Raw genomic sequence first — 25,618 nt, forward strand, 5'->3', positions numbered from 1 at the left:
GATCTCAGAGGCTTTGTTTTCCCCCTCCTTGACTCTCTTTCTTGAAAACTTGTCAGCTTCTTCAGGGAAGGGACTATGTTCACTCATTTCTGAAGCCCCACTGCCTGGCAATCTCTGGTCCACAGTAAGTGCCAAATAAATGCTTTTGAACTGAACTGCATAATGGAGATTACTGAATGCTGGTGCAATAATGGTGACCAGCTCAAGAATAATTGGTTAGGGCTCCCTGGAAAGGCCTCATCTTGACACTTTACTTGTTGTCAGAAGTATCCTTTAAGTGCACAAGAAACTAGACCCACACCTGGCAGAACTGTAACGTAGGTTCTTTGTCAGTGTGATAAGGAATCACGTCACATCTGTCTTGGGGGTCTGGATTTAGATCTTTTGGTAGAAAGCTTGGCTGACCTATCTCTTTTGTTCCAGAGGGGCCCTACATTTAGGAATTCCCATAGCAAGTCTGTCTTTTGAAATGTATTTACTGGGAAACCATCTGTTGGTCCTGGTTATCCAATGGAAAGGGAGTGGGAAGGGTTTGTTTGTCACTGCAGGAGCCATGCTGGGCTCCTGAGATGTCACATTTAGTGAAACACAGGACCCCAGAGCCTGGCATCTGAGAGGAAGGGCTTAAGACTCAGTTATGTGATGATAACATAACCCTTTGGACAGCTGGTTATTCAGTCATCATTCAACAAAATTCATTTAGCCCCTGCTTTGTGGCATGCACCATTCTAGGCATAGGGGATTCGTTCGTGAAACAAAACAGAAAAAGTTTCTGCTCACAGGATGCAAGATGACACACACACACACATAAATGAGGAGGATATCAGAGAGTAATATTAAAGTAGGGTGGTGTGACAGGGAGTGTCTGGGTTGTGGTCTGGAAAGGCATCTCAAAGGTGTCACTCTTCAGCTGAGACCTGGATTAGAAGGAGTCTCATCAAGAACAGAAGAAAGAGCATTCCAGCCAGAGGGAACAGCCAGTGCAGGAACCCCATAGCTTTTCTTAGAAAGTGTGGCATGTTTTCTGGGAGCAGAAGGACACATGTTGTGGGCAAAGGGGAGGGTGGAGCAGGTGGGGGAGGGTGGAGAAGATGGGGGAGGGTGGAGCTGGTGGGGGAGGGTGGAGCAGATAGCTTTTCTTAGAAAGTGTGGCATGTTTTCCAGGAGCAGAAGGACACGTGTTGTGGGCAAAGGGGAGGGTGGAGCAGGTGGGGGAGGGTGGAGAAGATGGGGGAGGGTGGAGCTGGTGGGGGAGGGTGGAGCAGATAGCTTTTCTTAGAAAGTGTGGCATGTTTTCCAGGAGCAGAAGGACACGTGTTGTGGGCAAAGGGGAGGGTGGAGCAGGTGGGGGAGGGTGGAGAAGATGGGGGAGGGTGGAGCTGGTGGGGGAGGGTGGAGAGGTGGGGGAGGGTGGAGCTGGTGAGGGAGGGTGGAGAGGTGGGGGAGGGTGGAGAGGTGGGGGAAGGTGGAGCTGGTGGGGGAGGGTGGAGAGGTGGGGGAGAGTGGAGCTGGTGGGGTCCCAGCAGCTGCATTCCAGGTTGGCCCTGTGCATCTGGGCCTCGCCAGGGTTAACAGTGTGCCTTTGCTTTTCCTGCAGACGACTTTGCAGAGGAGGAGGAGGTGCAGTCCTTCGGTTACAAGCGGTTTGGTGAGTGCTGACCAAGCTCTTCTTCTCTGTGCTTGATACGAGATACGGTGATAGTGCCATTGCTGGACCTTTAACACACATGGATGTGTGTGGTTCCGAGGCCCAGGTTTGACTGGAAGTTGAGTTTCCCTGTAACAGGTGGACGATTTCTCCTAACACGGAGGGTAATGGTAATGGAGCAGAAGCCGTGCCCAGGCACGGGAAGTGATGGGATGCTCACAGGGTTCGCTGAATATAAACCAGTCGGCTTAATAGGCAAAACTTGATGAGAAAGGTAAATCTGTGACAGGACAGGAGCAAAAATACACATGATTTCTCTATGTTGATATTGAGAAAACATCTCTGCCTCTTTTCCTCAGGGCTCCTTTTTCATAACGTAGTGTATAGTGAGAAGGCGGCTTTCTCCAGGCACCTAGCCAGACACAGGTGCCCTGTGGTGGCTGGATAGCAGCCCCCAGGGGTATCCACATCCTGATATCTGGAACTTGAATGTTACCTTGTCTGGCAAAAGTTGCTTTGCAGATGTGATTAAGTTGAAGATCTTGAGATGGGGAGATTATCCCAGGTTATCTAGGTGGGCTCTAAATGCAATCAAAGTGTCCTTATGAGAAGGAGGGAGAGGGATATTTGACGACTGACAGGGGAAGGTGGTGTGCTCTGAAGGTGGAGGAAGGGGCCACGAGCCAAGGAATACAGGTGGTCACTAGGAGCTGAAAAAGGCAAGGAAATGGATTTTCTGGTCAGAGCCTCTGGAGGGAGCAGGGCTCTGCCAACATCTTGATTCCAGCCAACTGGAGTGGATTTCACACTTCTGGCCTCTCAAACTGTGAGAGAGGAGATTTGTGTTGTTTTAAGCCACCACGTTTGTGGAAATCTATTACAGCAGCCGTAGGGAACCAAAACACACTCCTCTGCCTCCCAGACTGCCGCACACAGTGCTCGTCTCTCTTTGACCATGCTTCTCGTGCTCTGCAATTTGGTTTTGAACTGGCAGTGAACATTTAAAGTTCTGAAGACTGTTCAGAGGAGCTGGGGTTTTTCTGTCCAGGGTGTTTCTGTGCCTTGGCAAGAGGAAATGAAGAAGGATAGAGGAGAAAATAATGAGTGTGTGTGCATGTGTGTGTGCATGTGTGTGCGTGTGTGTGTTGGTGGGGCAGGGAGAATGGGAGAGAGAGAATGTGAAAGAGAATGAATCTACTTCCTGTTGACTAAAAAAAAAAAAAAAAGTCTCCTGGCTGGATTTTGACTAAAGTTAACGGTCCCCAGCTGCTCTGGCTCCCTCATTGCTTTACATTTTTCCTTCTGGATATACACTTCTACATTTCTTTCTGTGAAAAAGTAGGGCTTTACGATGGGAATGCACTGGCATCAAGCCGACGGCCACTCCATTCGTACACTGGCAGGGATGCTCAGTACTTTCTCCCCTCCTCCACGCTGCTGTTCTTTGCACATTCCATGTTTCGGGATTGGTGCCCTGCGTTGTTCTGCACTGCCATGGTGGGTTCACTGAAGGTGGTAGCAGGAGCAAAGATGAACCCAGGAATTATAAAGGAAAGAAAAACAAAACAAAAATGGAAAGGTAGAAATAAAGAGGAATATCAAACTTGTAAAAATAAGGCAAAATCAATGTTGACCTGCCTGTTTTGGAAATCAGTAGATTTCAGATCTTTCTTTGGACATTAGTAGAAATAAGAAGAGCCATGAGAAAATGTTTCCTTTAAAAAGAGTGACCTTGAGAGAAATTTTTTAAAAATTTCATGACTATGTAACTAGCTATGTAACTAGCTAGATGGATGGGGATTTGGTGAAAAACACGCAAAAATGATAAGTTGCTGAAATATTTAATTTGTGGTGGTTAAATTATGTGTGGAAATCATAGACTGATGACTCAGAGGAGGCATGATAAAAACTTACCAATATTGGTGATGGTGAGCAGAGAGGCGTGGCAAGAGTGTTAGCAAGTGGTCCGAGTGGGGTAACATATAGGGTCTGTTGTGATTTATGCAAATCACAACTTGAATTTAGACCACACATGAACCAGGGATTTGTTATTCACAGGGCAAAGGGGCCACTCACTGTTCTAACAATTGTTATTTGGTGGCTTGTTTCCAAAGTTATTTGTATACAGTTATTCAGAAACATTTGCTACATGAAATAGTAGCAGTTTACATAATATTTTGCTTTTTTAAATTCAGTACAAAATTATAATAAAGTACAAAATGGGTGATCTTTTCTGGTAATCTAGCGTGGCATGATATTAGGACAACCAGCCCTTGTCTATTTGGGGATTCATTATTGCATTTTGGTTTTAAGCAGGTCTTCTGTTTTTCTTCAGTCACTCTTTTTTTTTTTTTAACGTTTTATTTATTTTTGAAAGAGAGAGAGAGAGAGAGAGAGAGAACGAGTGGGGGAGGGGCAGGCAGAGTCTGGGGACAGAGGATCTGATGCAGGCTCTACGCTGCGAGTAGCGAGCCTGATGCGGGGCTCAAACTCATGAATCAGGAGATGATGACCTCAGCCGAAGTCAGATGCTCAACCAACTGAGCCACCCAGGCGCCCCACTTTAGCCTCTTTTTATGTCACACTTGTTAGCCCCTTTCCCAAAGTTCTGGACAGGTGTCTGGGGAAGAGGCAGAGTTAAATCTCATAGGTTTGCCATGCATTTGCTTCTCTAACAGAGGCTTCAATGAGGGGAAACTTCGAAAGGTTAATGAAGTAAGCATATACAAGTTTTAATCAGGTTCTCAGGGTCAGCATTTCTTGGACTCAGTATGCAGAGCTAATTAATTTGGGATATAACTATAGTTACAGTTTGGCAGAGTTCACTCTCTGAAACATGAGGCACCTGTATGTTAAATTTTTACTTTCTAGAGATAGAGTATGATCTGTACTATAATGATATCTTTCTACATATTTCTCAGTTACTGTTTTCTTCAAAATATCACGTGGCACTAGTATCCTTTATTGTAGTTAGCAGAAAAGGAAGGAGAATTACTTCATATTATAAGGGATAAATATAAATTTATAAATTTTGGAACTTGTGATAAATTGATCCAAGAATGTCTCCTGAAACCTTCTGATTAGTCATATGATCAACATGAATGCATCCCAGGTTTTGTTTTCTTAAATTTGTCTTCATGAAAATGATGTGGAGTAGAAGGAATGAAGAATGTCTCTTCTTCATTGAATGAAGGGCTAAGTGTATCAGAATTCCATAGGAGAAGGGGAGAAGTGTGGGAAGAGGGGTGAATTCCAGAACATGTGTAGAAATGATCATAGAAAATCCAGCTCACATTTGTGTATCACATTTATCTTTCTAAAGGACTTACATATTTTTCCTTCACAACAAATCCATGAGGACAGCAGGCCAGGTGTCATCTTTCCTGTTTGATGGCTGCTTTCCATCTTTCCTGAGACATTGCGGGGGCAGTGGTTAGGTGTATGGGCACTGGAATCAGGTGTGTGAGTTTACTCACCAGCTGTGTGACCTCGGGTTCGTTAGTGTCCAAAATTGTGAAGTCTGTTTTCTCACTTATGAAGTTTGGATCATAATAGGCCAACTGCATGAAGTTGTGGAATTACATATGATGCTGGGTTAGCACAGTGCCTTGCACACTGTGAGCATCCTGTAAGTGTTGACCCTTATTCTAATATTAGGTTCCTTCTTGGACCTTCTGGCCCTGTGGCTTGAACATAGTGCCTAGGATTTAGTAGACCTCTGGAACCTTCTGATTTCTAGCAACCTCATGAATTCTTGTTCTATCATATCTCTTGCTTTACTGCTAAAAACTAGGAAAGGTGAGAAGCTCTGGGGACAGCAGTCCTGTGCCCCAGCACCCTGGTGGGTGGTGTGTGCATCTCATGGTGAACATCATACTGGATGTCGCGGGCCCTCCCTCTAGAGCCTGCTTTGCTCCTTTGTGTGCTGGGGCAGAAGGGAGCCTAGACCAACTTTGTTTCCTTGGTTGCTTTGGGTTCTCTTGAGTTATCTTTGGGATATGATCTGGTATAATAATAGGATGTCCAAAGCTGGAATGGTAGAGGAGCAAGAGATACGTGGTTCCGTCCGTGAAAATCATGGGTAGATTTAAGGGTTGCAAGTGACCAACTGGGAGTGGCTGGAAACATTCGTTGTTTGTATTTGACAAAGCTGTGACAAAATTGCTTCCTCGGGGCTCAGCTATGAGGAGCATTAATAGCTATGAAGAGAAAAAGATCTGAAAAATTGCAAACTGTGAAAGAGTAACAGAAAGTTAAAGAAGCATTCTCTGTGGAGTAGAATTCTAGTCGTTTGTAAAAACTAAGTGAGGAAGTTCTGAGAGAACTATTTAAGGGATACAGTCCCAGAAAGGGTATCAGATGCCTTTTCCTAAGTATGTTCCGGGAAGTGTGCCCTTGAATAGTTTTGTTTGCCTACAACTTCACAGGCCCCCCTGTATTTAAAGTTTCAAACATGCTGGGCTTTTTCTTTTTCCTTTCTTTTCTTGAATGATAATTTCAGTTTAGCAAGAGTATTTTAGCAATTTAACCTTCAGGCACGTGGAAACAGCCTGAGAAATCTATGTAGAATAGAGCCCGGTCCTGCTCCAGAATGCCCCCCACCCCCCACCCCTTACCTACACCATCCTCCAAAGACATAAAATTCAAATCAGTGACTTCAGTTAAATCACTGAGCTGTTTCTTGCCAAGAGTTTTAGAGGAACTGAATGTCTAAAGGTGTGGAAGACCACACAGGCTCCTGAAAAATAGTGACGTATATTTGCTTAGTCAGACAGCCAGAAAGAAGAGTTCTTTCTGAGATACATGGTGCATTTCTGCTTTCAATGCAGAGGATTGAAAAAGTTTACCAAGAGGACGCTGAACTGTGTTTGGGAAGCTGCTCAAGATAAACCCTTGGATGCCTCAACTTCTGGTTATTTGGGTTTGGGGACCAGGCTGTCTGTCTCTTCTCTCCCACGACTGTGCTAGAAGCCTGTCTTCCGTGGTTGGGTTTGGTGAAGGCACTGCTTTGAAGTCATCCACCTCCAACAACAAAGCAGGGATCCCCACATCCCTCTCACCAAGGCCTGCAGGACTGACACCGGCAGAGCTCACCGGGGTCCCTGAGAAGAATGCCAGGAATGTCCATCATTTCCTGTCAGGAATGACTCAATAAGCTCAGCATGGGGCTGGTCTTTCAGCTGCACCTTTTCCAAGCATCTCTGAATGGAAATGATATAGGATCAATTGCAAAGGACTGACCCTGGGCAGAGACAAGGTTAGGGCAGGAAACAGGAATCTGATTTCTTGGAAATGTTCAAGCCATTTGCATCACTTTGTGGGAGGGTTTTATTTATGTGGCTTTGTGAATCCTAATGAAGTCGATATTTCTGATTTTTTAAGAATTTGGTGTCACATGGCTTGTGGAGAAGTAGACACAAAAGAGATTCTCAGAGTCACCTTGAAGGAGATTCGTAGAATATCTCACCCTACTCTCTGCTTCCAGTCAGGCAGGTGGGGTTCCTGAGACCTAAGAACGGGAGTTCCGTGGCTGTCACTTTCTTTTAAATAACTTAAGCAGGTTTCCTAACTTTTATCATTAGAGATGATATTCACACCATCTCTTGCACCAGTATTTGTCCAGGTTTCACTTCTGCTCCTATCAAGGTCCTACCTGCCTAGTCCTTCTAGCTCATCAGTAAAAAATTTGTTCCACATGGTGTTCCCATGTGATTATGATTTTATTTTAACCATTTTCATGTGAAAGAAACCATTAAGCATCATTTCTCATTTCTCGGCTATCGATTATGTGTTAGGCAATTTCTCACTCATTAGTTCATTTAATTCTCTCAGAAATCCTTTGAAGTGGGAATTACCTGCAGTTTGCAGGTGAGGAGGACTGAAGCCCCTAGAGCTGAGTGGCATGGCCAACATTTGTATTCAACCTGACTTTAGTCCCCACAATCTCTCCACTCCATCCATGGCTAAGAAACACACAGATACATCCATTCTCAGAGCATCTCAAGATTTAAAAAAAAAAAAAAAAAAATGCTTATTTATTTTTGAGAGAGAGAGCATGTGGAGGAGGGGTGGAGAAAAGAGAGAGAATTCTTTTTTTTTTTTAATTTTTTTAATGCTTATTTATTTTTGAGAGACAGAGCACAAGCAGGGGAGGGACAGAGAGAGAAGGAGACACAGATCTGAAGCAGGCTCCAGGTTCTGAGCTGTCAGCACAGAGCCCGATGTGGGGCTTGAACTCACCAACCACAAGATCATGACCTGAACTGAAGTCACTCAACCAACTGAACCACCCAGACTCCCCAAGAGAGAGAGAATTCTAAGCAGGCCCCACATTGTCAGCGTAGAGCCTGAGGTGGGGCTCTATCCCATGCTCTGTGAGATCATGACCTGAGCCAAAATCAAGAGGTGGATGCTCAGTCACCTGAGCCACCCACGTGCCCTGCATCTAAAAGTTTTTGATGGGAAAACAAACGATCACATGTATATGTGGATTAAATCAGCAGCTGTTTATACATGGTCTCATGTTTCATAATTCATAATATGTATCGATTGAATACTTGAGCCCTGAAGTTTTCAACCGTTTTAAGTAGAATTCCTCCCTGCCCTTTCCTGGTTTGCATTTGCTTACGAATCCTGGTAAGAGTGTGGGGAGGGAGAATAATTTGTTTGTCCTACAATTGGGTTGAAGCTGAATGTGGTTTGTTTTTATTTTTGGAAAAACTAAGGGGAAAAAAAAATCTCAGCCATTTTTCTGCTCAGACAGCATGAAGGCATTAGGTTGTTTCCAGTGCTTGGTTGTTAGGGGTAGGGTGGGAAAGAGTGATTCCTTTTGGTAGCAACTCCAAGTAACTTAAAACAGATGAACTCTGAAATTTTCCTTGAAAGACTTGAGCTGTTCATTTGGAGGCCCCCCAGGGAAGGGAATGATGTCTGAGAGTCGTTGGTTTTGAGGGAAGACACAGTCCTCAGCAAAGTGGTGAGCTGGAGGGCTCCTCTCCTCCCTCACAGTCCCTGCTGGTGCCTTTGCTCTGCAGGATGCCAGCTCATCTTTAGATTCCAATAGTCTGGTTCACATGCTGGCTTTGCCCCTTGCCACCAAATCACCCACTCTTGAAGTACCACTTTGCTCATCTGGGAAATGGGAATAACAAGAAAACCTTCCTTGCAGGATGTGTGAGTTATAACACTTACAAGTAATACAGAAGAGGGGCCAAGTATATAGTCGGTCTGCACTGACCTGTGGCTGCCGGTAAGTTGCTGACAACTCTCAACCCTCTTGCTCCCTTCCCCTCCATTTTCCAGGCACCAGCCTCCCGTGTTTGCGTTACCTCGGCTCTCCCTTTGTGAAGCCTGGTAGGCCTCATGCCCTCTGACCCTTCCCGCCTTCTGTCCTCCCTCCATCAAAACCTCACTGCCCTCACTCTTATGTACTCTTCCCTGTACCAGGGTCATACTTTGTTCAGGGAATATCGAAGGAGTCTATTGTCTTGCAGGCCTTTTTAAAAATAATTAAAGACCTAGTGGCCACTAGCAAAGAGGATATTTTAAAGGGAAGAAACACATGCTGGGGGCTAAGAGCAGCTTTCTTGGAGAGGTGACATAGCATCCTCATGGCTGAGAGAGCATACCCTGGGTTGAATTTCCGGCTTTGCCACTTAGTGGCGAGACAGCCTTGGGTAAGTCAACCTCTCAGTGCCTCATTGTCCTCATCAAAAAATGGGGGTAATTCGAGTATCTACCTATAGGGAGGTGAGAACTGAATGAGTTAAAATACTTAGAACAGTATCTTGCATGTAAAGAGAACTGCATACAAGTGTGTGTTATGAAAAGTGACGGAAATGGTCACATGGTGGCTGCTGCAGCGGGTCCAGGTTGGTGAAAGAATCTGTGTTTCAGTGTCTTTTTGGAAGCAAGGAAACTATCCCAGAAAGCCTTCAGTAGACCCTCTGTCACAGGTCATTGGCCAACACTGAGCCTCAGTCTTTTCCTAAATCAGTATGGACGAAGGGAGTAGGGCTGGCTCTGGTTGGCTTGGGCTAATCATTTAGGTGTAGAATGTATAGTGAGGAATTAAGGACTTTGACCGCTCTTATTATGTAGAACTTAATAGCCATGGTATTTAACATAATATTATATATAGTATTGTCATATTTATAATTTAATGTTAATTTAGACTGAGTAATTATTAATTATTAAATAACAATGTGATTTATTTATAATCTGATCCATTATTACCTATGCTTTGTTCCACTTACAAAATTGTCAGGTTTTATATAGCACATTGAAAAATTCAGTTTATTTACAAAATAATTACAAGTTTACTTTTCAGTGCCTTATAATTTTGTTATAAATGGAGCTACAAAGGTGTTAAACTCTCAAGAATACAACTCTCATGTTGTATTCTTAGCGAACACAACTCTTGCCACAGGAAACATTGTGAAACTGGTCTCCTGAGTCATAACTATAAACACTTCGTGCTTCTTCCGATGTTTTTCATTTTTTAGCCTTTTTATAAATTTTTGAAAACTGACATTTGGCCCTGATTGAAACAAGCTTCTCTTTTCATATGCTATGATAGTTTTTTTTTTTTTTTGATTGGTGTAAATATTTCCATACACAGATCAATTTTTTTCATACACTGAGAAGATGAAGAACTGTAGACTTGTCAGGAAAACAGGAGAATGGAACTAGCAGTCTGCAAAAGTTCTGGCAGAAACTTAGAATACATTCTTATTCTAAATGCCTAAAGATGCCTCTGTTCTCTAATATTTGAGATAGACTTTTTATTACATTCTTGTTCTGTGAAGCAGGAAAATGCGTAAAATTACTGTTGACATTTTAGATGATAGAGTTTTCAATCCAAGCTCAGGCATTCAAAGCAGTGTAAGCGAGAGATAAGCATATTCTTCCCCTTTGGGTTTTATTTCATTTTGTACTTGGAAGAGGAAGTCCTCATGCTAGCTCATATTCAGTACTTTACTGGGGCCTTTTGATGAAGAATATGAAGATATAGTGATTGCTCTACCTCACATTTTACATAGAAATCTTACTGTTGAATTGCTTTTGAGATAATTGAGGAGAGATGGAAATACTTATCATTCATATGAGCTCTCACTGACTACCCACCATGTGCTGTGAATTGTGGTACAAAGATAAAGAAAACAAGGTCCCTTTCCTGACTATTAATTATCATTGGCATTTATAATTCATTTTTTTCAGTTTCTCAGAAAATAAGAGGTATAGTAATCCTTATGAAAACAAAAAAAACGCTTTAAAAAATCTGCATACTAGTGATAGCCTACTTGAGAATCCTCATCAAAGGGTTCCCCCAAAGACTCATAAAGTATAGGGAGTTTAGAGAGAGCTGCCATTTTGTGATGGAAGTGATATGAACCAGGGTGTCAGAGATTTGTGAATAAATTCTGCAAGTGGGAATGGAAACGGAGTTGGGGAACAGCTGGGGGTTGTGGGAGGAGATATCCCTTGGCCCAGAGAAAAGGCGAGTGAAGCATTAATAGGAGTTTGGGGAAGAGATTCAGGCAAGGAAGATGGGCCTTACACAGTGCTTTTTTCTTAGGAAATAAACGCAGTTTTTGAGATTTGCTGAGAAATTGAAGCAAGCAAGACTCATGGGAAAATGTCATTCTTAGTCAAGGCAATATGAAAATGATGTGACATTTATTAACTATCCATAATGTGTTGGGCATCATGCACAGTAAAGAAGGGAGATGTAAGCTTTGCCTTTGGGAATTTCCGATTTAATGAAAAGCAGACAGTTTTCCAACACTGGTACATTTGCATAAAAGAAAAATATCAGCCAGCCCTACAAATTGTTTCCCCACCCGCCAGCAGAATTTCAAAAGGCACAATAGAGGGCACCACATGCCAGATGGAATGTGAGCCGTCTCTCTCTGTCTCCAGTGTTGCTGTCAGTTCGCTATTGGCAAAACTTCAGTGGTTTCCGGGTAAGGTTGGGACTCTCCTTTGTACCCGCCCCTTCCCGTCTGTGCAAGTGAAGAGGGCATATGCAGAGTCTCTTTCCTTTGCTCCACAGAAAAGATTCAGGATGAAGTGTAAGAATCTGTTTGATATAAGCCCGTGAAAGAAGGTTGGAAGGTAATTTCCGTCTCCATATGGTGTACACACCAGCGACCACAGCTGTTCCTAAGCTGCTGCCTTGTGAATCCACTCTGCTTTTTAACAGCAGCTATATTCGTTTAAAACACAGTTCAGAAAGTATGCATAAAATAATTTGGTTTGGAAGCCTTCACTATTTGTTGCACTTTTGGTAGACCAAAATGTGCCTCCTCTAAACAGTGAAGTCTGTGAATGAGGAGGTCAGGGAGACCAAGTGACCTTAAACTTGTAAATTTATACCACCAAGCCTTCATTTGCTCTTTATGGAAAGAGAGATAACAAAACCACCTACGTCACAGGGCATTATGAGGATTATTTGATGTAAGTGAAACGCCTGGCACTTACAAGGTATTCCACAAATGCTCGTTACTAATCAAGACAGAAAGACAAAGATAGAAAACTAGATTTTGTGAAAATAACTGAGTTCAGTACTTCATTTGAGCTCTGTCTCTCCCACGCTGTCTCTCCCTCCTTCTCTCTGTCTACACATGCACACCCCCCTACATGTGCATACATGACTGGATATTTGAAGAATGGAGTTCAGAAGTAGTCTTTTTTTTTTTTTTTTTTTGCATATGTATTAACTAACTAGCTATGTGAATTTACAAGATGATGTAAACTCTCTGGGTCTCAAATAAGCCAGTCTGCAAAATGAAGGGAGTAGAGTAGGTGATTTTGAAACCTTCTTTAGGCCATGCACTGTTATGGGTGTGATCTGTAATGTCATCCAGAGCTCTATTCCACCCCTACGTTTTATTTTATTTTACTTTTTTTTTTCAAGTTTACTTATTTTTGAGAAAGAGTGAAAGAACACAAGCAGAGGAGGAACAGAGAGGGAAAGAGAGAGAATCCCAAGTAGGCTCCATACTGTCAGTGCAGAGCCCAATGTGGGGCTCGAACTCAGGAACTGTGAGATCGTGACCTGAGCCAAAATCAAGAGTTGGATGCTTACCTGACTGACCCACCTAGGTGACCCTGATTTTACATACATAGTACTGGTTTTTACTTTTACTTACTTCAACACTTCAGAGTAAATATTTTGGTACCTTCCCTTTAGATATATTTTTCCAGTTCTCTGAAACAAAAGTTAGTTGGTAAAAATTGACAGATGGAAAGCTCTCATCTCATTAGTTTTGTTCAAAATATTAGTGATCTCATGATTATTGGTTTTCCATTTGGTTCCCTTCATGTAACTTTAGAGGTACTGAAGTATTTTCTAGGCTTACGTGTTTTGAACTCACTTTATTCTAGATTTCCACACTCAATCATGGAAGATTCTGGTCCCTCCCAGCTTCATAAAATCAGTGGGTAATTATTCAAATATACATGTCTACAAATTTAATAAAAAGCATAACGTTTCCATTAATAACCCCAAGAAAACTTGCAGTTTCTCTCAGTTCAGTGATCTGTTTATATTTATCATATTATGAAATTTTTCTTTGTGCTTCTCATGTTAATGAAAGCCACATTGAATGAAAACATAAATCTACTAGTTATCAACAAAGGAAAAAGAAATCACTTGAACCATGCTCTGTATTGAGATGGCTTGCTGGGAGCAGTGACTTTCTTACCTTCTCAGGCTAATGACCAAGTATTAGAATCCATCCACCAAAGGAAAAAAAAAAGGTGCCAGGTGGTCTTCTCTGCTTTGGAGCTTTTTTCCTTCCTCTGAGATTGTGGTTATGTAAAGTGGGAACACTTATATTTTAAAAGCTCAGCTAGTCCTTCTCCCAGCTAGGATATTATTAAATTGATTCCTTCCCTCTCTGCCTCTTTGTATATAGTTAACCTCACTTTCAAAATTGTGAATAAGTCAGCATTTAGAATGAAGGGAGAAAGAAAAGAGTATTAACTTTTTTGTCCTATTTTAATTGCAAATACCTACAAAAGGTGGATTCTGATAAGTTCAGAGTCTTTTTTTTTTTTTTTCTCCCTGGCTGAGCATATGGGGGTGGTGGTGTGGTTTTGGTATGTATACCTAGGCTGAACACAATGGGAGGGGATGGTATGTATACCCTGGATGAGCATGTGGTGGGGGCGGGGGTAAGTATACCCACGGTTGGAGAGAGTGGAAGAATTTGGGGTTCCAGGGTGCTCAGGGAAGCACCAGGAAGGGAAGGACCCATGCGTGGGAAGATCTGGAGGGAGCAGAGTGTGCAGCAGGTTTCGACATTGGGGTATGAAGTGATCTTATTTAGTCCTCAAGGGCAGGGCTTATAGGCAGAAGGGAGTGAACAAACCCTTGCATCCTTACAATTACTTTTTTTGTTTTTAAATATTTTTTCTTAGCCATGGTGTAAGTTTAATGGGGACAGAGTGTCTTGTTCATTACTGTACCTGGGACGGTTCCTCAGCTCAATAAATATTTGAGAAAGGAAGAGTGATATGTTTTGTGTGCTTATGATGTGCATCCTACTTAGGGTGTTTTCTTAAATCTTACTGAAGCCCATGATCTGGTAGGCCTCTCCCCAAAGGTGCCTGTGTATGGACAAAGAATATTTTCTAAAGTTGAATTCAGGGAAGGCAGAGGCTCAGACCCCACGTCAAATAGTCAGTTATAGCACAGACTCAGATCCAGGAAAAGTAAAAGATAGCAGTGGCTAGGTCTGAGAAGGGAGGAGACAAACTCAAGCCAACCTTGGGGAGGAGGAGGTCAGAGAGTGACTAGGGTCAGAGGGAGAAGACTGAGCAAAGCAAGGACCTGCTGAAGCACCTGGAAATCTCTAAGGTAGGACCGGGTGTCTCTTTGCTTCTTCAGAAAGATACTGGGACAGTCCTTTTGCTTCATTTGAATTTACTCTATTTCCGTTAAACTTAAGATTATAGACCTCTTGTGAAGTACAAATACACTAGGAAGTTTTAGAAAGAATGGTGGTTCTTAATGGTCACCTGCACTTCAGGCTGCACTGTTGAATGAGATTACTTTCTCCATAAAATCTCGCTGAGGTCCTCAAATCTGTTGTTAATAAAAGGTTCATGTTTCAGAGATATGAGAGGTTCAAGGAGCTTTGGAATGAAGGCACCTAGGATTGGGGAAGAAGAGTGTTGAGATGTAGAGCAGGAATTCAGAGAGGTGAGTGTGAAACACAAACTTTCCATAATGATTTTCTTTAGGTCTGTTCCTATCTCCCTTCTTTCCAGAAAGCAAGTGAGAAGAGGCCATCTTTAAGGAGGCTTGAGGGAGAGTACAGTCTGCAGTCTGAGGGGAAGCTACCTTTATTATATTTTATTTTATTTTATTTTATTTTATTTTATTTTATTTTATTTTTCAATATATGAAGTTTATTGTCAAATTGGTTTCCATACAACACCCAGTGCTCATCCCAAAAGGTGCCCTCCTCAATACCCATCACCCACCCTCCCCTTCCTCCCACCCCCCATCAACCCTCAGTTTGTTCTCAGTTTTTAAGAGTCTCTTATGCTTTGGCTTTCTCCCACTCTAATTCTCTGTATGGCTTATTTCACTTAGCATAACACTCTCCAGTTCCATCCATGTTGCTACAAAGGGCCATATTTCATTCTTTCTCATTGCCATGTAGTATTCCATTGTGTATATAAACCAGAACTTCTTTATCCATTCATCAGTTGATGGACATTTAGGCTCTTTCCATAATTTGGCTATTGTTGAGAGTGCTGCTATAAACATTGGGGTACAAGTGCCCCTATGCATCAGTACTCCTGTATCCCTAGGGTAAATTCCTAACAGTGCTATTGCTGGGGGGAAGCTACCTTTAGATAGAGGTCCCCAGAGCAACAGTGGTGAGCCGAAGGGCACGCCGGCTTCCCTGGGCCCTGGGGCCGAGCCCATCTCTGCATGCTGGGAAGAAGGACTCCTCAACCAAGTTCTGTGAAAAGAGTTAATTTTCACTAGGAAGAGGAAGTTTGCATGATTCCTGGGCCCTCCATGAGAGCTCCTGGAATAAAATCCTAGAGTATCTGTTATCTACCTATTATATCCTACCCCTGTGCTAGAGTGTGGGATTGTATTGCTGAGACATGGCATCAGTATTTATGGTCGTTGTGGTCTAACAGAGGAGGGGAAAAAAATCAACATAATCATACTATAGTTTGAAAGATGTTTGAAAGGAAATAGAGGATAGATAGAGGACCCAGATTCTAAGGTTACTAATTCTGTAGGGAGGACAGCAATGTGTGATCAGAGAAAGGAATAGGGAAGGATGATTGTTTAAGGGAAGGGGCATTAAAATGAGGGAGTCCCTAGGCAGTCAGTGGGAGGGTCTCGAGGCAGAGACAGACTGAAGATACAGCAAGGGAATCAAGGAGCATTAAGTACCAGTCTTCTGTAATCCAGTATCCAGTGATAGTTGTTAATGCTGTGTGGCTTAGGCTCCCAATATGTGCTCGATGCCCTGGAAGATTCAGAATAGTAAATCTTGGTCCCTGCGGTCAGCATGTTACAAGCAAGTTAAGGAGACAAAAGTTACTGACAGGTAACAGTAGCAAACAGTGCCAGTGAGTTCCAACAGTAGCTCTCTGTGGTGAAGGTGCGTCCAAAGGAAATCAAGAAAGGAAGAGGAAAACCATTGTAGTAGTCTGGAGCTCTGGGTGAGGAGAGCAGGAGTTAGCTTAGGGAGCGTGTGGGGATGGGAGAAAAGGCCCCCAGAGAGGGAAACTGTTTTCCTGACTGGAGCTGGGGTTGTAGGGAGGGTGCGGTGGGGGGTGGGTAAGGAGCCAGGCTAGCGAGCTGAAAACCAGGACGAAAGAATTTAGACTTGATTCAGTTAAAATAGCCCGTCTCTGAAAGTGTTTTAACAGAGCAGTCTGTATAGCAAAAGGGGTATTAAGGGATATTGAGGGTGACTGATGTGATGTTGCCTCACAATGTTACACAGAAAGAGGAGAAAGGGGCAGTGAGGGGACAGGAGATGGAGCTGTAGCTATCACCAGCGAACAGGCTGATAACATACTTGTGACAGTAGGAATGAAGTGAAAGAGACACTGTAATCTGTGACTCCAGGATGTCTGCTGACTCTTCCTGTGGTCGCTGATAGCATCTGGCACTGAGGTTCAGAGGTCAGCACGCGAGGCCGCAGCTCGGCACAGACCGTGCTCCCACCACAGAGGAATCCAGGCACTTACGTTGCTTAGGACCCAGGCCGCCACCTTTCCTTTCATTGAGACAATTAGGCAACTAATTATTTTTCTTTGTGGTTTGTTACTTTCTTGATTTGAATAGATCTTTTCAGTTTGGTTGGTTATTTGGAAGTGGCTGAAATGCAACCGTGGATAGTCAGGTACAAATAATAAGCGCTTTTTACGAAGCAGCTGTTACTTCACCAATGTGCCAGTGTGGTCTTGGAAACGTTTTTGGTTTCGGGGAAATAAAAACAACAGCAAACCAAGCCTAGAACAAAACATTGTAAAAGAAGTATCAAACTATAAGGGAGGACAGTAGTCTGTGGGTAAGTAAATCGCTTTCTGGAAGCCCTGATGCTGAAGGCTGGCGCTAGGGTCCTAAAGTCTGAAGCTGATTTTGGAAACCCATCTTGAAGAGGTAGTGAGTGGTGAGTGAGTGCTGAGCTGCCCAGGAGGATGGCGGGATTGCAGGAGGAAGCGGGACGTCACGGTATGAGCCTGTACTTCTGCAGACCTGTCACCCTGTCGTCAAACCCCCTCTCGCCAACCCTCCTATGGAAAGATTGGCTTTTTCCTTATTACCAGGGAGGTCTTCAGTCTGAGATTCTACACTTTGTTTCTCTTTATAGGCTCTGGCTAGGGAGAAATTAACCTGGAGCTTCTCTGCTTTGCCTTCTTTAAATAGAAGAAACATACTTCAGCATTTCACCCATTGTTTGTATTGGTAGAATGCCTCCGTATCCATATATCTGCGGTCACATGGGCAATCTCATATGAGCACTTGATAAAATGTGGTGTTCAGGGGCCTCATACATTAGGTGGAGTCGTCTTTTGTTACTTTTTTTTTTTTTTTAATAACAGCGTTATTGAGACATAACTCACATATGATTCAACTCACCAATTTAAAGTGTACAATTAGATAGTTTTAGTGTATTCAGAATTATGCAATAATCACCACAATCAATTTTAGAACATTTTCATCACCTCAGAAGGAAACCTTGTACCTATTAGCAGTCATTCCCCTCTTCTCCCCAACTCTTCCTACCCCTTTGTAACCCAAGCTACTTTTTGACTCTATGGATTTTCCTGTCCTTTTTGACTCTATGGATGTTTCATAAAAATGGCACCATTTATATGAATGAGCCTGGATGGCTCAGTCAGTTAAGACTCCAACTTTGGCTTAGGTCACAATCTCAAGGTTCATGAGATCAAGCCCCACTTTGGGCTCTGTGGTGACAGTGTGGAGCCTGCTTGGGATGCTCTCTCTCCCTTTTGCTCTGCCCCTCTACCACCCACGCTCACTTGCTGTCTCGGTCTCTCTCTCAAAAATAAATAAACATTAAAGAAAAGTATAAAAAAATAAATGGAACCATACAATGGTCTTTTCTCTCTGGCTTATTTCACTTAGCATCATGTCTTCAGGGTTCTCATGTGTTGTACCACGTGTCGGTATTTCTTTCCTCTTTATTGCTGAATAATATTCTTGTGTATATGCCACATTTATTCACTGATCATTTGATGGGCATTTGGCTTCTTTCCATGTTTTGGCTGTTATGAATAATGCTGTGGACATGGATGTGTAAGTTTTTGGTGTGGATGTATGTTTTCACTGCTCTTGGGGAAGTGTTTAACTTTGGGAGGAACAGCCAGCCTGTATTCCAAAGTGGCTGCACCACTCCTTCATTGTGTCCTTTACCCCCAAAGGGGAAAAAACCCATCTTCAATTACTTTGCTATAGTACAGTGGTGATTTGTATTAACTAAAGAGGATAGAGCTGAAATGATCTGAGAGTGGTTTTAGGTATGGTGTCATTTATTTACATCTCCATATCTATACATTACAGTATACTTCAGTTTGCCACCATGTGAAAAAGAAAACCCGGTTAATATTTCTGTTCTCCTTTCCCTAAGTTGGTGAGGTGTGGGGCAGGGCTACATCTGAGCTTGCCAGTGTGGTAGCCAGGGGCTGCGTGTGGCTACCGAGCCCTCGAAAATGTGTCTAGTTCAAACTGAGATATGCTGTGAGTCTAAAATCCACCAGATTCGGAAGACTTAATATGACAAAAAGAATGTAAAATATAACGATTTTTATATTGATTACACATTGAAAGGATAATATTTGGGATCTGTTGGGTTAAATAAGATATACTGTTAAAAATAATTTCACCTGTGTCTTTGTACCTTTTTTATGTGTCTATTAGAAAATATTAGATTACATGTGTGGCTTATATTTCTATTCGGCAGTGCTATTATATACTATTTTCTAGGCTTTATTTTTTGAATACTGGAAAAGAAAAAAATTTAACTCTCTTTTGGGTAGATTCAGATGGTTATTGGCAAGTTTTTTTTTTTTAATCACTAAAGAAAGAGCAGAAATCCATTTGCCCTTGACTGAGAACAGTGAGTCAGCCTTCAACAGAAGGGTGCTGACTGACCGACTGACCAGCCTTCCTTCAAAATTAATTCATCACCTAACCAACAAAATAAGACAAAGCCTTCACAGAAAAAAGAAACGTGACCATAAAGACATTAAAACAAACTCCTGTGATAATCGAATATAACTCCTTCACTGACTCTCCCAGTAACATGCTGGCCTAGGACAGTGTCCCCTCTCTTTGTGTAGCTCAGGAGAGTGACTGGTGGACATTGCAGGCCAAGAAAGAAAAAAAGACAATATACATGTGGCAAGTTGTTGGGGAAATGTTGGGCGAGGCTGATCTTTCAACTAATATGTGTGGGTACCACTTAATCGTAGAGTTGGCCCTGTGTTTCTCACCTGCCTTTTTTCGTTCAAGGTCAGTTTTCAGATTACCAGGAGAGCTATGTTGAAGGCGTAACATACTTGGCAGCCATCTTCTGTAAAGCACACGTTATGTACTGGTGTTTTTAATCTCAACTATTTGGACATAAGATTACCACTGGTGGTTTCATGATTCAGAAAAGAGAACAGACCTTTTTTTTGGCACCATCCCCAGGTAACATAATTTAGCTTGACTCCAGACCTTAAGACAGATACATTCCTGAATTCTACTCCAGTGGGAAGAAAACTCCTTCCCCTTTGGCTGAGACTTTCGCTGATGTGTAAAATGAAACTTGGGGTGGTGTTGGGGGAATGGATTCAAAAGGTGAGACAAAGTCCATAAAACCTTAGGGCAAAGAGTAAATGAAGAATCCTGATCTCTCCCATGGCCCATCCCAAGTGACCATGGAAGAAGAAGGAGAAAAATAGGTGGGAGCCAGTCAGGATTTTGTTCTTGGATGACAGCAGAGGGATTCCACGTGTCTTTAAATGATGTCTCTTGTCAAAAACATTCTTAACTGTTTTACTGATGTTGTTTCTTTGAGCTCACTGCCAAATCAAAATAACTAAGTCTATTTTCTTCTTTCTCTTGATGAGTTCGTAAGTGAAGGATTTGGCAGGTTACTCAATCATCACTCATCACTTGTCCATTTTAAAGGAACAACTTTAGGGAAGTCCCCCTGGGAAGTACTGAGAGGTCATTATGGTTTACTGAAAAACGGGGTAATTAAGAGAGAGAATGATCCAATAAACTAATTTCTGTGTTGAACACATGTGTTTTAAAATTAGATTTTCTGGTTGATTTTAGGGCCAACTTTACGAGCAACGATCCCCCTTTAAGAAGCTCCTCAGTATCCTTTTTCCCTCCTGTACTGTCCTACCTCCATAACTAAGAGGCATGGGAGAGTTAGGAAATTGTATCCTGGCCCTGGCTCTACTTCCATGAAACTTCTGGAAGGAAGATGGAGAAAAGAATAAGCAAAGGTATTCTAGCACATAGGCAATACTTGCTGCCCTAGGTGTGCAGAGGTAGCTGGTTTGGTGTCTCTTGATGTAGACCTGGCATTAGCAGAGTTTTAAGGTAGACAGAACTATCTCAAATGCTCCTCTTATCTACGCTCAGGTTTTACATACCTCGCTCTGGTCAGTCTCTTCCAGGCATCCTGCCCCTTCACTCTTTCAGGAACCCGAAGTGTGAGAAAAGCTGTCTGATTTAGGATTTAACTTCTAAATACATTCTATACATATGTACTGGGCACTGTGCATGCTTACTTTTCCAGGTGGTCATTCACTCAAAAGGAGACCTTGATGTAAGAGCCCTGTGTAACTCCAAACAAGAACATGCAACAAATGACCTTCCAGACTTAGAGCTGATTGGCAGGGCAAAGTCCGTTTCATTGGTACCCTTCACATCTTTTTTTTTTTTTTTTTTAATTTTTTTTTCAACGTTTTTTATTTATTTTTGGGACAGAGAGAGACAGAGCATGAACGGGGGAGGGGCAGAGAGAGAGGGAGACACAGAATCGGAAACAGGCTCCAGGCTCCGAGCCATCAGCCCAGAGCCTGACGCGGGGCTTGAACTCACGGACCGCGAGATCGTGACCTGGCTGAAGTCGGACGCTTAACCGACTGCGCCACCCAGGTGCCCCAGTACCCTTCACATCTTAATACAAGATGAATTTCTGTGCCCACACCTAAGTCCCTAAGTCCCTAAGTCCCTAATCCATCTAAGCTCCTCATTAGAATCTGGGTGATCCAACTCTATCCACCTGTTATTTAGATAGCAAGTAAGAACCAGGTGTGGTGGTAGAGCACAGAGGAAATTGGAGAAATAGCTCCACTTGGGAAAGAGAAGTCTTGGGGAGTGATCATCGGGGGAGAGAGTCTGTGGTCATAAATTCTTCAGACAAGAACATAGATGGGAGAAGTCCAAAATAAGGAGGGGCTTATTTTAACAGGTGGAACTGTCCAACAGTGATCCAGGCCGCCCCATAAGTCTCTACTTCCATCCAGAACTGCTTCCCATTCACAGAAGTGAAGGCTTGCCTTCTGCAGAGAGGGCCAGCCCAGATAGCTCCAGCAGGCTTCCCCTCTCCCTGGCCCCACCACCCTCCCATCTTCTCAATTGTTTGGATAAGTCCGCAAACTCAGGTGGAGAAAGGAGAATTGCTCTAAATTGCCAGAAATGTGTGTCTGTTCAAACACGAAACTCAATTCAGTAGCAGTTAAAAAGATCATTGCTTTTTCAACATGAGAAACAAAAATATGTCCTCAGCGGGATGTTTCAAGGGTATGTTAGGAAATGACTGATAGAATTTTTGGTCCTGACAGGGTCCTCTGAGAGCATTCTTAAAAATTACTCGTTTTATAGATAAGGAAATTTAGAAGAGTAAAATAACTGCAAATGGGACCAAAAACAAAAAAATCACAAGCAAACTGAACATTCTTCTCTTTTTTCAACTCAGACTTGAGGTTTATCTCACGTCCATAGTCCTCCTCTTGCCTGAACTCTTTCCTGGCAGGGTCCAGCAGGTCCCTTTGCCCCAAAGAAAATGCGGTACCTCTGGCAAACCACATCTTTATTCAGCCTTAGACATATTTATCTAACTCAGTCGGAAGAACTTAAAAAGATAAATTTCCAATTCTGCAAATTTACTGTAACTTTTGAAAAACGACCTATATCCTGCCTAAGATATGCCATCCCCTTAGTCATAAGCTCTAAATAGTCAAGGATCCCGTTTTTGTTGGCAGTGATGTTGAAAATGCTGAATGGAGAAGGCTTGTTTTCATTCTCCTCCACTTGGTATGGAGCAGTGAGAATAACAACAAGGGGGAAGCAGCTGAGAAACCCCACTACCATGGGGACGGCAGGATCTTCATGGAAGAGTCTAGTTGACTTCATTTACACCTCATTTCGTGTAAACACTGGGCTTTGTAGGCATCTATTTCCAGCCAGCTCAGCAAATCCACCGAAGGATTTTGCGGATTTTATCAGTTGCCCCACCTCAGTTTCAGAGATGAGGAGTTCGAATCAACAGAATTTCGGTCCCCTCTCTGAATATGTAAGCCTTGCTTGACTACTGTACTCAACTCCATCAGCTTGAGCATGTGACATGGACATTCTTCAAGGCAGAGTTAAAAACATCTGCAGGCTCGAAATCAGCCGAGTTCCCCAGGGAGGGTGTTAAATCCAGAGTGTGCTGATCTGTTTCCTGTCTCTGTTATGATTTCTTCACTGTAACTGAATATCCTTTGGCGCTCCAGTGACTGGGTACTCTGGTGCAGCTGTGTCAGCAGGCCAAGGACTGTTGGCTTAGGGGGCTCCATTTGCGTTTACACAGCTAGCTTCCATAATTCCAGTCAGGCCTATTAATTTACAGGGTAAGCCACTCCTTGTCTGCACATCAGCATGCCTCCCTGTGCAGTCCGTGCTGTTAAACATAATCTAATTAAGGCTCATTAAGGGAGAGCAGTCACCTAGCTGTACTGATCCCTGCCAAGAGAAAACTCCCAGGGACATGAGCAAACTATCTTCCCAACAAAATGCCCATGGAAACACTGCCAAAGAGCAGTGAAACATTTAAGAACTTGAAGGTGTTCCCAGGCTCATCTTCAGAGAAGGAGCTAGGGCTAACCACTTGACCAGAAGGAGGGGGCTGAAATCTCAGAGTTGTGTATTGTGTGGCCATATCTGCATAGCTCTTACCTACCCCTTGTATTTTATGTTTACTTTCTGCTTGGAAAGCTGATCTTGCCTTCCCAACAGACTTTCATCCTCACGTGGGATCTCTCCAGAATCAAAAAGGTGAGCAGCTCAGGGGTTACCACTGCCCACATCCCACAGTTCAGTCAGAATCTGCTTTGTTGGAAGGGAAACTGTGCCTTTTGGAAATCTTGAAGATTCTCAAAACACTGCATCAGCCATCAGTGGGTTTCCAGTAAGCTGTGAGAGCATTTAACCCAAAGTGGGCTTGTGACCTTCTTGAGCTGAGGTGTGGGAAGGCTCCAGTGATGTGGAGAACAGATCATTGGTAACTTAGAAGTCATCCTGCTGTTTCCGGCACTGAAGAGAGAATCCAGCCAATATAGAGTATTTCTCCAGAGGAGGTTTTTGGGAAGCTTTTCTTTCTTTGTGCAAAGTGTTTCATCTGTGTGGGCCTGGCTTATGAGCACAAGTTGCTCACAGCACACTGTTGGTCCAAACTCCCCAGCAAGGGTCTGTATTTTGTATGAAGGTTATAGAACTGAGCACTGTGTGAGAGAGAAAGAAATGTTATCTTTCATTAAGGTTTAAACACAATATAACATCAACATCGTAGTTCTGCACTGAGAATTTGAACGGAGCATGGCTACAGTGTGCCTGTTGGATTTTAATGCTACCATGCCCCACCTCTGTGAGACAGGGTAAATGTGGAAGTCAGATGGTTTCTCTCAATTCCGTAGCTAAGTTCAATTCAGAAAAGTAGTAAAATTCTTTATATAATGTAATGCAAGGCCCTCTTAAAGCAGTCAGCCTTCAGCCACGTGCTTTATAATTCCACCTGAGGGCTAACATATGGCCTGATTTCACACCCTGCCTGGGTATGCCTGATGCACTTAAGTATTGTGTCATTTAAAATAGGTTGCGCTTTCTTTTTAAAGATAACATTATAGCATCATGGTGCCTTTCATTTCTGTTTATCTTCCAGTGTAGCTTTCCATTTAGGTACCACACAATCATGGAATGGAAAACTGATTTTTCATATTGTTTCTGTCTGGCTCACATGCACCATCTGAATGATGGTGTGTGGTCTGTGATTGTAAAAGGTGGCCCTGCTTGTGGGGGTAATGGAGATTCTTGGACATCAGTAAGAGCAGGAACATTAGAGATCATCAGGTATGATTCCAACCAACGTGTATCCTTTGTCTCTTTGAAAATAAAACTAAAAATCCTGATTATAGGAAACCGTTTCTGGCCAATCTCAATGGCTCCACATTTATTTATTGAGATACTGTTGACCAACTGTTATATGCCAGCCTCTGTTCTAGGCTCTGAGAATACAGTGGAGAACACATAGAAAGCACCTATCCTCAGACAGGTTGGTTGGGGGATAGGTAATAATCTAATGAGAAAATAATTCAAATAGTGACAAGGTGCTATGGAGAAATACCAAGACAGAGGACTAGGAAGATGAATGGTTGTTTTGGACAGGATGATTAAGAAAAACCTCTTGGAAGAGGTAACATTGGAACAAGGGCACACATGAAATGATGATGGATGCTGTGATTTTGGGGAAGCATTATAGGCTGAGGGTATAGTATGTAAAAAGACCCTGAGGTAGAAACAGCTTACAGTGTTCTAGGAACAGTACTAAGCCAGATATTGCTAGAATAAAATGAAAGGGAAGCGGAGGATATGAGGTCAAGAAGTGGGAAGTGTTAAGACCTGGCATCCATGGAGAGGATTTTGGAGTCTTGGAAAGCCTTAGTAGGGTTCGAGTAGAAAAGTAACGTGGTCTGACTTGCATCTCGTAGTATAAGCCACTCTGACTTCTCTATGGAAAAGTGATTATAAGGTATGAGGGATAAGGAGGCAAGTGTGGGAGCAGGGATAGCTAAGGAAGTGTGTTGGTAGACCAGATGGAAGATAATGGTGTGTTTGACCAGAATACCAAAAATAATGGTACATTTTAGAGACTGAGCTGACTGGGCTTGCTGATGTGGGTATAAGGGAAAGGGTGGGGTCAGGAATGTTCAGGTATTTGGTCTGTGCTCTTCATGTGTGTCGGGAAGAGCAGGGGAGTCGGGGCCTGATAACTTTCTTTTTCCTCTTTTCCTTTTATTTTCCCCTTTCTTTCCTTTCTTGATTAATTTCCAAATTCTGGAGCTCCCCAACCTGGCCGGGAGTTGATCCTGTGCTTACATCTCTTAGCACATTCCTGTCCTTGTCGATCTCCA

General features: G+C 42.8%; 1 protein-coding gene across 1 annotated transcript in view; it reads left to right on the plus strand.

The window, feature by feature from the left end:
* Positions 1-25,618, plus strand: part of COLEC12 (collectin subfamily member 12) — a 198,278-nt gene that overhangs the window by 17,759 nt on the left and 154,901 nt on the right. Inside the window, exon 2 of the mRNA XM_060613392.3 lies at positions 1,598-1,648. Coding sequence (XP_060469375.1) covers positions 1,598-1,648 — 51 coding nt within the window. The remainder of the gene's footprint in view (positions 1-1,597; positions 1,649-25,618) is intronic.

This window comes from Panthera onca, chromosome D3, assembly GCF_046562875.1.
Source record: "Panthera onca isolate mPanOnc1 chromosome D3, mPanOnc1 haplotype 2, whole genome shotgun sequence".
NCBI classification, from domain to species: Eukaryota; Metazoa; Chordata; class Mammalia; order Carnivora; family Felidae; genus Panthera; species Panthera onca.